Source organism: Dermacentor variabilis, chromosome 10, assembly GCF_050947875.1.
Source record: "Dermacentor variabilis isolate Ectoservices chromosome 10, ASM5094787v1, whole genome shotgun sequence".
NCBI classification, from domain to species: Eukaryota; Metazoa; Arthropoda; class Arachnida; order Ixodida; family Ixodidae; genus Dermacentor; species Dermacentor variabilis.
The window spans coordinates 133,011,432-133,025,813 of record NC_134577.1 but is presented as its reverse complement, the minus strand read 5'-3'; the positions used below and the strand labels follow the sequence as shown (position 1 = coordinate 133,025,813).

The 14,382-nt window shown below is 45.9% G+C and overlaps 1 protein-coding gene across 4 annotated transcripts in view; it reads right to left on the bottom strand.

Moving 5' to 3' along the window:
* Positions 1-14,382, bottom strand: part of LOC142560968 (receptor-type tyrosine-protein phosphatase kappa-like) — a 586,354-nt gene that overhangs the window by 305,909 nt on the left and 266,063 nt on the right. For all 4 annotated transcript variants that reach the window (XM_075673412.1, XM_075673413.1, XM_075673411.1 and 1 more), the window contains one exon: positions 12,113-12,149. In XM_075673412.1, coding sequence (XP_075529527.1) covers positions 12,113-12,149 — 37 coding nt within the window. The remainder of the gene's footprint in view (positions 1-12,112; positions 12,150-14,382) is intronic.

Below are 14,382 nucleotides of genomic sequence, written 5' to 3'. Positions count from 1 at the left end.
TTTTCGTCTCATGATCCGGATCCGCCGTCACTACCTGCCCTAAGTCGATTTATTCCCTTAACACTTCCAGTGCCTCGATACCTATTGTAAATTGCTGTTCTCTTCCGAGACTCTTAAACATTACTTCAGTTTCCTGCAGATTAATTTTTAGACCCACTCTTCTGCTTTGTCTCTCCAGGTCAGTGAGCATGCATTGCAATTGGTCCCCTGAGTTACTAAGCAAGGCAATATCATCAGCGAATCGCAAGTTACCAAGCTATTCTCCATTAATTGTTATCCGCAATTCTTCCCAATCCAGGTTTCTGAATGCCTCGTGTAAACACGCTGTGAATAGCAATGGAGCGATCGTATCTCCCTGCCTGACTCCTTTCTTCATCGGGATTTTGTTGCTTTCTTTATGGAGGGCTACGGTGGCTGCGGAGCCGCTATAGATATCTTTCAGTATTTTTACATACGGCTCGTGTACACCCTGACTCCGTAATGCCTCTATGACTGCTGAGGTTTCGACAGAATCAAACGCTTTCTCGTAATCAATGAAAGCTATATATAAGGGTTGGTTATATTTCGCACATTTCTCTATCACCTGATTGATAGTGTGAATATGGTCTATTGTTGAGTAGACTTGACGGAATCCTGCCTGGTCCTTCGCTTTACAAAAATGTCAGGTGTTCCTGATTCTATTTGCGATTACCTTAGTAAATAGTTTGTAGGCAACTGACACTAAGCTGATCGGTCTATAATTTTTCAAGTCTTTGGCGTCCCCTTTCTTATGGGTTAGGATTATGTTAGCGTTTTTCCAAGATTCCGGTACGCTCGAGGTCATGAGGCATTGCGTATACAAGGTTGCCAGTTTCTCGAGAACAATCTACCCACCATCTTTCAACATATCTGCTGTTACTTGATCCTCCCCAGCTGACTTCCCCCTTTGCATAGCTCCCAAGGCTTTCTTTACTTCTTCCGGCGCTACCTGTGGGATTTCTAATTCCTCTAGACTATTCTCTCTTCCATTATCGTCGTGGGTGCCACTGCTACTGTATAAATCTCTATAGAACTCCTCAGCCACTTGAACTATCTCATCCATAATAGTAATGATGTTGCCGGCTTTGTCCCTTAACGCATACATGTGATTCTTGCCAATTCCTAGTTTCTTCTTCACTGCTTTTAGGCTTCCTCCGTTCCTGAGAGCACGTTCAATTCTATCCATATTATACTTCCTCATGTCAGCTGTCTTACGCTTGTCGATGAACTTCGGAAGTTCTACCAGTTCTATTCTAGCTGTAGGGTTAGAGGCTTTCATACATTGGCGTTTCTTGATCAGATATTTCGTCTCCTGCGATAGCTTACTGGTATCCTGTCTAACGGAGTTACCACCGACTTCTATTGCACACTCCTTAATGATGCCCACAAGATTGTCGTTCATTGCTTCAAGACTAAGTTCCTCTTCCTGAGTTAAAGCCGAATACCTGTTCTGTAGCTTGATCTGGAACTGCTCTATTTTCCCTCTTACCGCTAACTCATTGATCGCCATCCTATGTACCAGTTTCTTCCGTTCCCTCCTCAGGTCTAGGCTAATTCGAGTTCTTACCATCCTATGGTCATTGCAGCGCACCTTGCCAAGCACGTCCACATCTTTTATGATGCCAGGGTTAGCGCAGAGTATGAAGTCTATTTCATTCCGGGCTCCACCACGTACACTTTCGGCTATCCTGCTTGCGGAAGAAGGTATTGGTTATCAGCATATTATTCTGTTCCGCAAACTCTACTAATAACTCTCCCCTGGTATTCCCCATTGCCTATGCCATATTCCACCACTGCCTAGTCTCCAGCCTACTTCTTGCCTACCTTGGCATTGAATCCGCCAGTATGGTGTATTTTGTTTCCACTCTACGCATCGCCGATTCTATGTCTTCATAGAAGCTTTCGACTTCCTGGTTATCATGACTGGATGTAGGGGCGTAGACCTTTACCACCTTCATTTTGTACCTTTTATTAAGTTTCACAAGAGGACTTGCCACCCTCTTGTTAATACTATAGAGTTCCTGTATGTTACCAGCTATATTCTTATAAATCAGGAATCCGACTCCTAGGTCTCATCTCTCCGCTGAGCCCCGGTATCACAGGACGTGCCCGCTTTTTAGCACTGTATATGCTTCTTTTGGCCTCCTAACTTCACTGAGCCCTATTATATCCCATTTACTACCCTCTAATTCCTCCAATAGCACTGCTAGACTCGCCTCACTAGATAACGTTCTAGCGTTAAACGTTGCCAGGTCCATATTCCAATGGCGGCCTGTCCGGAGCCAGGGATTCTTAGCATCTCTGCTGCGTCGCAGGTCTGACCGCCGCCGTGGTCAGTTGCTTCGCGGCTGCTGGGGACTGAGGGCCGGGGTTTGATTGTTGTATTCATATAGGAGGTTGTGGGCAAGTACTGCACCAGGGTGGCCAATCCTGGTCTGGTGAGCGAGTGCGTTACCGGTTCTGGTCACCGGGATCAGGCCACACTCCAGGCCTGTTTATGCAATTCATCAACACGCAGATTTCTTTTTTAATCCGGTGGAAAATTGCGTGGCTCCAGGATTCGAACCACGGACCTCCTGCGCGCGAGGCGGGTGTTCTACCTCTACGCCACCGCTGCACTGTTGCTCTTCCGCAAACCGTTGTCATTATCACCATCATATCTACCAGGCTTCAGCTCGTCAACTTCGGAATCAGTGACCACGTCCTACCACAAGGCATAGTACGCCATCTTCATCCCAAGTTTGCCTGTTTTCAGGCTCCGCCGCTTATATTACGTCGTCTCCCGTTGAGTCTTCTTTGTCGGCCGTCCTTCCTCAGCTCACAAACGTTATTGCTCCCAAATTTCCGCCCCAACAAGCCAACTACTTATGCCAGCTGCTCTCCGCGTTGAGCGTCATTTTTCATGTGGGTCGCCCTTTAGACCAGACCTCTCTCACGACACACCATACTGACATGAATGACGCACACGCTATTCAAAGCCAACTATACTGTCGGTCCTTGCACGAACCACAAGTCATTCAAAAGGAGGTAGAGGAAATTCTTTCTGGATGAATCGTTGAACCATCATCCAGTCGTTGGGCGTCCCCTGTCGTTCTAGTTGAGAAGAACGCCAGCTGATGCTTCTGCGTGGATTACTGGCACCTCAATAAGGTTATCAATAAATACGTTTATTCTCTGCCACGCGTTGATGACGCCCTCAACTGCCTCCATGGTGGGAAGTACTTTTCTTCCATCGATCTTGGTTCCGGTTACTGGCAGACTGCGCCGACGACATGGACCGAGAGAAAACCGCCTTTATAACATCCGATGACCTATACAAGTTCAAATTTATACCATTCGGCTTATGTAATGCACCATCTACTTTTGAATGCATGATGGACACACTCCTTTATAACCTCAAGTGGTCCATCTCTATTTGTTACTTAGATGACTCCGTTGTTTTTGCTCCTACATTTGTCACGCACCCGGAGTGCCTCTCGCTCGTTGTTTCTACTTCGCCCAAATGCTGGCCTTCAACTTCATTCGTCTAAATGTCACTTCGGACGCCGCTAAATTACTATCCTTGGTCATCTTGTTCATTCATCTGGTGTTCGCCCAGACCCGGGAAAAGCTCGTGCCGTACAGAAGTTTCCAGTGCTATCATGTGCTCAAGATGTCCGGAGCTTCGTGGGCCTGTTCTCGTACTACCGCCGCTTCATGCACAATTTTAGGGAGGTCACCAGCCCTCTGCTCTTCTGAAGGCAAACGCTCCATTTTGTTGAGGACCTGAACAAGCAACTGCCTTCTCGAAGCTTATCTGTCTCCTTACATCTTCATTCCTTCTTACGTATTTCGACGAGACTGACCCAAGAGAAGTCCGCACTGATGCCAGGGGTCATGGAATCAGTGCCATTTTCTGCCAACGTCAACGACACCACGACCGCGTCATGCCTACGCCGGCCATCTGCTTTCTCCAACTGAGTGGAATTACTTCAATACTGAACGTGAGTGCCCTGCACTTCTTTAGGCAGTGGCGAAATCTCGCTCTTACTTATGTGCTCGGCCCTTTACATTCACCACAGACCATGTGGACCATGCGCTCTGTTGGCTTTCGTCCCTCAAAGAACCTACCGATTCCCTAGGTCACTGGGCCTAGGCCTGTGACCTAGAAATACTCGTTCACAGTTCCTTACAAGGCCGACCGTTTATACCAAGATGCCGACTGTTTGCACCATCACCCAGATGATGTTCCTGCGACCTATGATTCTTCTCTGTATTTTCGCTATCTGCTTAGCTGACCTCGCTACCGAACGGCGCCGAGATTCAAGCACTTGGTATCATAAAAGAGTCCACACCTGGGTCATGTGATCCTTCTCTTCGCATGTGCCCACTCAAGGACGGCACATATCAGCATAGCATCTACCCCAGTGCATCTGAGATGGTGCTGGTCATTCCCCGACATGTTCGCACCATTATTCTGTCCAAGCTGCACGATCTACCAACTTTTGGTGACCTCGGGGAATAAGTACGCGCGACCGTGCCCGGCGACGATTCTTTCGGTCTGGTCTGTACCGACTTGTCCGCCGCTACGTCGCTTCTTGGGAGTTGCGTCAACGCCAGAAGAATGACGTTAATGCCTGTGCTCCCTGCTGATTTACTCACACCTCTTGGCGTTCCTACGGAACCCTTCTATCGCGTTCGTGTAGACCTCTTGGCAAGTTTTCACCTATCTGACTTATGCAACAAGTGGATTGTCGTCGCAACAGAGTATACAACTTCGTTCGCGTTCACCAGAGCCCTTTCAACAGACGTAGCCTACTTCCTGTTGCACAACGTCACTGTTCACCACGGCGATCCTCGTCAACTTCTTACCGACAGGGGTCGCTCTTTCCACTTTACAGTTTTGGGCGACTTCCCCCGTTCTTATTGTACCAAGCACAAATTTACTAATGTATGCAATTCTCAGACGAGCGGCTTAATGGAACAATAACAGACACGCTCTTCACGTATGTTTCTGATGGCCATCGTGAATGGTATACTGCTTTCCCTTTTGTCATATACGCGCACAATTCATCACGCCACGACACTGCACGTTACTCCCCATTTTATTTGTTGTGCGGCCGAGATCCAGTATTGCTTTTTAATACAATATTGCCTGTCGCTCAAGAGTCCGTGTCTCAGTATACAAGCGATGTCATCGCTCGAGCGCAAGACATGCGCCATGTTCCCCAGCGTCGCCTTTGCGCTTCTCAGAACAAGCGCAAAAGCATTTGTGACAGTAGTCACCTGGACGCCCATTATATTGCCGGGGATCTTGTCCCTCCGTGATCTCCCACCCGCCGTGTCGGCCTCTCGGAAAAACTGACGTCCCGCTACTGGGGCCCTTACCGGGTCCTCGGTCAGGTAACCAACGTAACCTACCAGATGCCTCCGGTCGCACCTACTACTCGCTCCATCCAGACTTCCCATCATGTCGTTCAGGTCAGCCGCCTAAAACGCTACCAGTCCTGCCTAAAAGGCAGCGGGACGGCGCTTCCGCGCCAAGTGGAAATAAGTTGAGCAGCTCTGCACAAAGGTGAGGAAAATGAGACAGAGCTTAGGTCTGGAGAAGTGAACGCTTCAATGACTAGCTTGCTGTAGGCTTGCTTTTGTCAATTACTGTAAATTACTGCACATTCTGTAAATTAAAAAAACATTATCTGGAAAATCTGGAAAATTTCAACCACCTCAATTTATTTAACGTCCACCTAAATTTAAGCACACGTGTGTCTTCGCATTTCGCCCCCATCGAACTGCGGCCACCATAATGCATATGCGCTACCAATCTTTCTTCTCTCAGCGAAAATAATATTCTAAACGTAGCTTAACGGGAATCTTTCGCTCCTACATGGGAAATCAGCAATCCTTTCTTCTCACAACCACTGCACTGCAATTCATGACTTATGTTGAACTTAAAAAAAAACAATTACAATGAGATTTCAGAAAGCAAATTTTTATTTGGCTTCTACTTCTTTAAATTCTAAAAAAAATTCGAAATTTCAAGATACAATACTCGGAGTATACAACTCGGTACCTCAGCAACTACAAACGCTATCGGATTTCTGTAAGCTGCACCCAAGATTTCATTTCATACGGACAAAAATGATATATCATATGCCACTCTGAAATACACCACTAACTCCTGAATATGGCATTCGCAAAATCTTTGCAGGCATTGTAACAACTTCACATAAGTTATAAATTCATAGATCGAATTTGACCGATTGAGACGCTCCAAGGGATGCAGTTTAGAGCGATGCGATATCAGTTTTTATCCGATCTAACGGATTTGTAAACGTCCTACTTCTATTCTCTTTTTCAGATTTGTCGATTTTCGATAATTCTTGTCAATAATGCCATGGCCTAAATCAAAATTATTGTTGCAGCGATCACTGTGATCTATCGTTCTCTCTTCAATGGAGCAATTTTCATTCAGATCGGTTTAGCGGTTGAGCGATTTTATCAAAAAATCATTTTTGCGTTTTACATGTATTTGAGCAGCCGGCATTGAGGAAGGGCCCGAGCTAAAGCTCCCTCTTATTGAATCGCACCGGCTCTTAGAAAACACACGAAACATAACGCTGACTAGACAGAAGCCGGCGGCCGCAGTCGAGCACAAATATTTAAAAAAAAACAATGAATAAATCAACGGAAGCGTTGCGGGAGCCGTCATCTCGGCCACACATCTCACCTGGAATGCCAACGAGCTGTCTGGCAAGGTGTCCTGCAAGATCGCCGATTCATCGCAAGTCGAGCAAGTAGCTGGTTGTCTTCAAGATAAGGCTGATACAGAAGCGCGCACGTTTCCAAGTGGCGAGGTGAAGCAACCGTATCAGGGTGCGCTTCTTTTCATCATTTTTTCTTTAGTTGTGCGTCATTTCATACGATATGGCGCGAATTTCAAATCTTTAAGGGCGATAAGCCACGTGGTGACGAAAAAATTAACTAAACGCATGTCCAGAATTCCTGGGTATGGCGTCGACTATCGCCATTTAAACAAGATCACGCGAAGAGACGTCTACTCACTACGACGCATCGATGACGCCTTGGACTGCTTGCATGGAGCTAAATACTTCTCGCCCGTCGATCTTCGGTCCGGCTACTGGCAGATTTCAGTTGATGAAATGGACCGCGAGAAGACGGCCTTCATCACACCGGATGGCTTATATCAGTTCAAAATTATGCCCTTTGGCATATGCAATGCTCTTGCGACATTTGAACGCATCATGGACTCTTCTGCGAGGCTACAATTGGACCCCCCGTTCTTGTTATCCTGACGACGTTATTTTTTCTCCCACATACGGCAGCCACTTTACCCGAATCGCAGCAATTCTTGAGGCCTTGCTAAAAGCCGGCCTCCAACTGAATTCCACGAAATGTCCATTAGGGCGCCATTGGATCACCGTGTTGGGTCACCTCCTTAAGGCATCCGGTGTAAAGCGAGATCCGGAAAAAGATCGCGCCGTTCGCTATTTCCCTGTGCAGCGTTCTGCCTCTGACGTGCGCTGCTTTGTCGGCCTGTGTTCTTACTTTCGCCGTTTCGTCAAAAACGTCGCCGACGTTGCTGGGCCTTTGACAGATCTTCTAAAGAACAACACGCCATTCTCATGGGGGCCAGAGCAGGCTCACACGTTCACCGCTCTCATCAGATTTCAAAGCACCCCTCCCATACTTGCCCACTTTGATCCATCTGCATCGACCGAAGTTAAATCTGACACAAGCGGCCACGGCATCGGCACTCTTCTCGCCCAACAACAGAATGGTACAGAGTGCTTGACAGCTTACACTAGCGGCCTGCTGTCCCCTCGCGAGAAAAATTACTCCATCACCGAGCGGTAGTGCTTGGCTTTAGTTTCGGCTGTCACCAAGTTCCGCCCATATTTGTATGGCCGCACATTTTCGGTCGTTACAGACCACCCCGTTCCCTGTTGGCTGTCTTCCCTCCGGGACCTGACAGGACGGCTTGGTCGCTGGGCTTTACGCCTCCAGGAATTTTCATTTATTGTCAACTACAAAGCTCGCCGTCTGCACAAGGACGCTGGCTGCCTCTCTCGTCACCCCACGGATCCTCCTGATCCTTTTGCGCATGATCCGGTGACCTGTGTGATAGCTTTGACTGACATGACATACATGCATGCTGAACAACAACGAGACGAATCATTACAGTCCATCGCCGGAGTGCAATTTGGCAGCACCGACGGCACGTGCCCCACGTTCGTGGTGCACGACGGCATCCTCTACCGCTGCAATATCAACCCTTACGGTCCTGAGTTGCTCCTAGTCCTGCCTCGTCATATGCGGTCCACCATTCTCGAAAAACTTCATAATGCACCGACGGCAGGACACGTTAGAGTTTTGCGTACATACGATCGCGGACGACGCCGGTTCTCGTGACAGGGTCTCTACCGCTCTGTGCGTCGTTATGTCGCAACTTGCGAATTGTGTCAGCGCTAGAAGAAACCTCCCCTGGCACCTGTCGGACGACTCCATCCAATTGAAGTTACCTCTAAAACTTTCGCGTGGGTCTTGACCTGCTTGGCCTATTTCCGACGACAACTAGAGGGAATGAGTGGATCGCCGTCGCTACTGATTATGCGACACGCTACGCGATAAGAGAGACGTTGCCGACTAGTTGCGCAACTGACGTCGCCGATTTCCTCCTTCACGACGTCATTCTCCACCGCGGCGCACCTCGACAGTTACTTACAGACCACGACCGCGCGTTCTTGTTCCGAATTGTAGACGACCTCCTCCGCCTTTGTGCCACTGAGCACAAGCTGTCCACCGCCTACGACCCACAAACGAACGGTCTTACGAAACGTCTAAACTGAACACTCACAGAGATGCTGTCGATGTACGCCTCCAACAATCACCGCGAGTGCGACGCCACGCTGGCCTACGCGACATTCGTGTGTGACTCGTCCCGACATAACACCGCAGGATATTCACCCTTTAATCTTTTGTATTGTCGCGACATCACATTGCCGTTTGACACCATCCTACCTTCTGCGCCACGTGTTCATCTGAGTGCGCTGGCGAAGTCATCGATCACGCTCACATGGCACGTAATGTCGCCTCATCTCGTTTATTAATCTCGCAGCGTATACAAAAAGAGTGTTACGACCGGTGCCATCGCGATGTTAAGTTCGCACCTGGTGCATGGGTGCACCTTTGGTCATCATGTCGTCGGGTCGGCCTCTCCCAGAAGCTTCTCTTTGACTACAGAGGGCTTTATGAAGCTCTACGTCAATTTAACGACTTCAATTACGATATCTCTCAGTTACAGTTTGACCCAATTTAAGCCCGACGCCTGTTGACATCGTGCACGTTTCGTGGTTGAAGCCATACTTCGCTCGCAGTTCTTTGCCTAACATGCGCCGCGACGGCGCGTCAGCACCGGGGGTCCTGCTACGGAAAGATAAAAGAAGAGAAAGAAGATCGCGAGACGCTGGCTGCTGCGTGTAGTTGCTGGTCAGCCATCTTAACCACACTGACTCTGCTTGTACATATATTGTAAATACTGTCTGTCTAAACATCCCCGCAGCAATATATATTATATATTATATATATATATATATATATATATATATATATATATATATATATATATATATATATATATATATATATATATATTTAATATTTATTTATTTAGTTATTTATACATACTGCAGCGCAATTTGCGCTATAGCAGGAGTGGGTTAAGAAAAGGTACAGAAAATGCATTGGAGTATACAGCGGTAAACACAAGTGAACACTTATAAAGAGCACTGATGAAAGGAAAATACACAAGAAGTTATACAAATGCTGCCAGGCATGGGTGAGCACGATTATGCATCTGGGATGGCGGTTGCGAAAATTTGGGATGAGCATGAGCGAATGCACCCAGGTAATGAATTCCAGTCTTCGATTGAGCCGGGGAAAAAGCTGAATTTGAACATGTTAGTACGTGCGTAGTAGGGTATCAAGTTTAGGTCATGATGTCTTCTCGCTGATGATCCCGGCGCGAAGTTAATGTAATTATTATTTGAGAGCCTAACTAAAGAATTGACAATGCAATGCAAGAATTTTATTGATTTGACACGGCGACGAGAAGCGAGCGTGTTTAGGTTCAAGGAATAAAGTGTTGAAGTGGGCGAAAAGTCGCGATCGTAACGATGACATATAAATCGCACAGCTTTTTTCTGTACGGCCTCTAGTTTATTAATCTCTATTTGCTTATGCGGGCTCCAAACTACAGATGCATGAAGAACAGGGCGGATTAAAGATTTATACATTAGTAACTTTGCGTCTTTAGGAGATCGGGTTAGCGTTCGCCTCAAGTAACCTAAGTTTTTAGTGCTTTACTGCATATGTAATCAATGTGTTTGGACCATGACCTGTTATGCTTAAACATGACACCAAGGTAATTATACTCAGAAACCTTATCTACAGTACGGCCATTGAACGAGTAACTGAAAAGGGAGGGGGAAGGCTTGTTGCAGAAAGACATCAGAACGGTTTTATTGAAATTAATGTTCAGTTTCGAAGTGTTACAGCAATCGCAAAACCTAGAAAACGACTCTTGAAGGCGATAATGATCATTAGAAGATTTAATCACTTCATATAGAACGCAGTCATCAGCATAGAGACGGATGTTAGAAGAGCAGTGAAGTGGCAAATCGTTTATGTATAATAAAAAAACAATCGGCCCAAGGAGGGCCGCTTCTTCTTTATATATAAATAATATCGACGACCTGGCATTCATCGGCCATGTAATACTAGTCGTGCAGATCTTGCGGTCTGAATGGAGACGCCAAGCACGTTCCTACCGATACCTTCTCAATATGCAAGCCTGCAGTAGAGCGCACACTTCCTCCCACCAACGTGAGATGCGGGCCTTTCACATTGTTGGCGAGCAAACAACGGAGTTTCTCTGGCAACAGGTGCTGGAAAGACTCAGGTTCCGGTCTACTCCGGGCAAGCAAGGCTCACAATGCGACATGCACATTGTATGCTATGTATGCAAAACATCGATGTGCACAAGGTATGCTGCGTCCTTTCACTTGGCCCAAAGTTAGCCGTGCTGCCCAGGAAGTCAAAGTGAGAGCAGCTTTCTTTTGTGCAACAGGTGTCTCGACACGCCTCACCCGTTGCGAGCGACAAAGAGGTGGCATATTTATGCATGCGCAGATGTATATCAGTGAATCTTTCATAATCATGTCGTTGGTAGTTCAGCGCTCGTCGTTGCCTCGACTCCATCCGTGCCTGTATTTTTTCTGATGCACTGACGCTTTTCAAGTATGTACCAACGCGCGCAATATGCGACATGAATGAAATTGAACGTATTTCGTTTAGTAGGTATTTGGATTTAGCAAGTTCAGATAGCTTTTATGCATCATTTATTAGATTAATCATAACAGAGGTTCACAGGACGGAGGAGGCTTGAAGAGATCTACTATGGTTCAACAGAGTAGGTCACTGGAGCCAAGTTTCGACAAGAGGGCTTGCTAGTCCCCTTGTCGGCTCCAGCGGCATTCCTTGTTCTACTATTATCTTTATTTATCCATGCAATACATCTCTTTTCTATTATAGGCGAATATGTAAGTAAATATACGCGAATTAGTAATGTAATAAAATATAATACATGAGCTCCTTTCTCGTTCCTTTATGATGCCAGATTTCAGCACACTTCTTTAAAACCAGTGTCCTTTTCAACGATGCAGCAAATTTAACCTGTTGTTTTTAATTATTTTCGGAGTGCTATTTTTAAACATATTTTTCTGACCACATGTCTGTCTTGTTTTCATTGACCGTTGGCTTCATGCGTTTGTTGCCTCTATAAAAATCGTGCCCCTTCGCTGTGTAAGTGTATAATTGGCAACCTATACATACAGGATCAATGGTAGTCTTTTGTCGTTAGGCTGCCTACCTTTATTTATTTCTCTTTTTTTTACCTTAGCTAATGTTCTAGTGACTATTGGCCCTTTCAGGGGTGAAACGTTTGAAATATGTCAGGCGTGAAGCGGCGAGTACTTATTACCACATATCTTAACTGAGGATGAGGATGAGGAAGAAGCAGACGCGCGCTTCTTACCTTGAGTACAGATGTAGGCCTTGGGCTGGCGGTAACCCTGCAAAAGAAGAAGAAGCGGCATCGTCGTTGTCACGAAATTAGTGTAGATATTGGAATGGCTGCACTTTTCAATGAGGTTCAGTCCAATCAAACATTGTCCACTATGATTGTCCAGTTCTTTCCTCACGGCGTTGAGTGACAGCTCTCCAATAATAGCATATACATGTATGTACTCTTAGTTTGAAAAAAAAAAAAGAATGTTTTTGCAGCCAATCTATCATGCAAATGCCGAACGTTATGAAATCTGCGCAAACCGGGCAGGCTGTAGAGGCTTCAACGGCCAACTGCAACACATTTTCGGACTGCGTAAAAACAGTGTAAAAATACATAAGATGCAACGGGTTAGGATCTATATACCGTCAAGCTTTAAGTGAGCGCATAAACATTTGAAACACGAGTCTTTGTTTATTGAATGTCGGCAGAAAGTGACACGGAAGGCTTTTTCAGGCATTGTTGAGAGGCTAACGAAATGCCGCTGTCATTGCTACGGATGCGCGAAGGCCAGCTTTCTGGTTATTTCTCTTGCAGCACGGCCGGTGCTGCGGCTGTCACCGATTCATTGGCATCCCATTTGAAACGGGCTGGCAACAAATAGAGCCTGCTTCAGTTTGCGCAGAGGCGAGCACCACCTGGGGCTGTGCCAGGAACCCAGTGGCGCGCGTGCTCCGCTGTGATTGGTTGGCCTATTCATAACAGCCAGGCCGCAGCACCCACGGTAGCGAAGTTCGCAAAGAAAAACTTGGCTTTGATAGTAACCCAGATATAGAGGAACCACCGCACAGAATTTACCGTCTCAAATAGGAGCGGAAGCGTCACGAAAAGTTCGCAATAGCCGTTTTTGTACCGAACCTTAAAGAAATGGCGCCAATACCGCTTACCGGAATTAACGCATAACCTAGAACATGCGGCTCCTCGGCATGACCTCCGAGACTATAGGCGGAACGCACGGCTGGCAGCAGCACGCTGGAAAATCCCAGAGATGGCGTCCTGGGTCACCTACATCATAGTGAGAACCAGCAGACCGGTTCCCACGTTGTCTGCGCTCTTTAAAGGCTTCTAACAAGAAAGCTATGCAATTACCAGGCCCACGGCTTTGATAAGGTTCCTTTGGTGATATATGATGCGTGTCGGTTGCGGCAGACATATTTGTTTTTGCAGATATCGTTAACAAAATTTATAGCACAGGCATATTTCCTGATTAGATGAAACACGGTAAAGTAATCTGTGTGTACGAAAAGGGTTCTCGTGAAAACATTAATAACTACCGCACAATTTGCATTTTGCCGTTTTTTAGTAAGGCCATTGAAAAACTTATTTACACTCGTCTAATGCACTATCTCAATAAATTCGAAATTCTTTCTCCATTTCAATATGGTTTTAGGCAGGATTATTCGACGGAATTGGCATTAATTAAGTTCACGGACAACATTAAACAATTTATTGACGAAGGATTTGTTGCAGGAGCCATATTCATCCATCTAACAAAAGCATTTGACACTCTAGATCATTCTATTCTTCTGTATAAGCTCGAATATTTCGGTATTACTGGCCCACCTTTAAATCTTATTCGTAGCTACTTGTCTAACAGGCCTCCAGTAGTGTATCTTAATGGACAATTCTACTAAAGTAATTAAATGTGGCGTTCCCCAAGGCTCTATACTAGGTCCATTGTTGTTCTTATTATTTATAAATGATCTAACTAATGTACTTACCTATTGTAACTGTGTGTTATATGCTGATAACACGACCTTTTACTCATCACATAAATCGCTTACCGCGCTTCAAGACACTTCACACTGATCTTAACAATGTGTATTCCTGGTGCACTGATAATAAACTTGAAATCAATCCTTTAAAAACAACCTTTGTACTATTTCATAATCCACAAACGTCGATTTCTTCTTCCATAACTGTCTCGTTAAATACTTATGTTATACCGACATCTGATACTGTTAAATTTCTGGGTATTACTCTCGACAAACACCTTAAGTTCAATAGCCATGCCAACTCGCTAATAAAAAAGGTTTCAAATGGGTTAGTCATTAGAGAGGATGCAAATTTATTTAGCGCGATAAGATTAGGGCACCGCAGAAAATGCGGCGTCCGGGATCCAGTGTCGGTAAAAAGAATTTCGAGCCACGCATACCAAAGCACTCCATGTGAAGCAAGGATGCCGCTGAAGAAATTGAATTTCGCAACATATAATACTCAGCAAAATCGTCAAGTGCGAC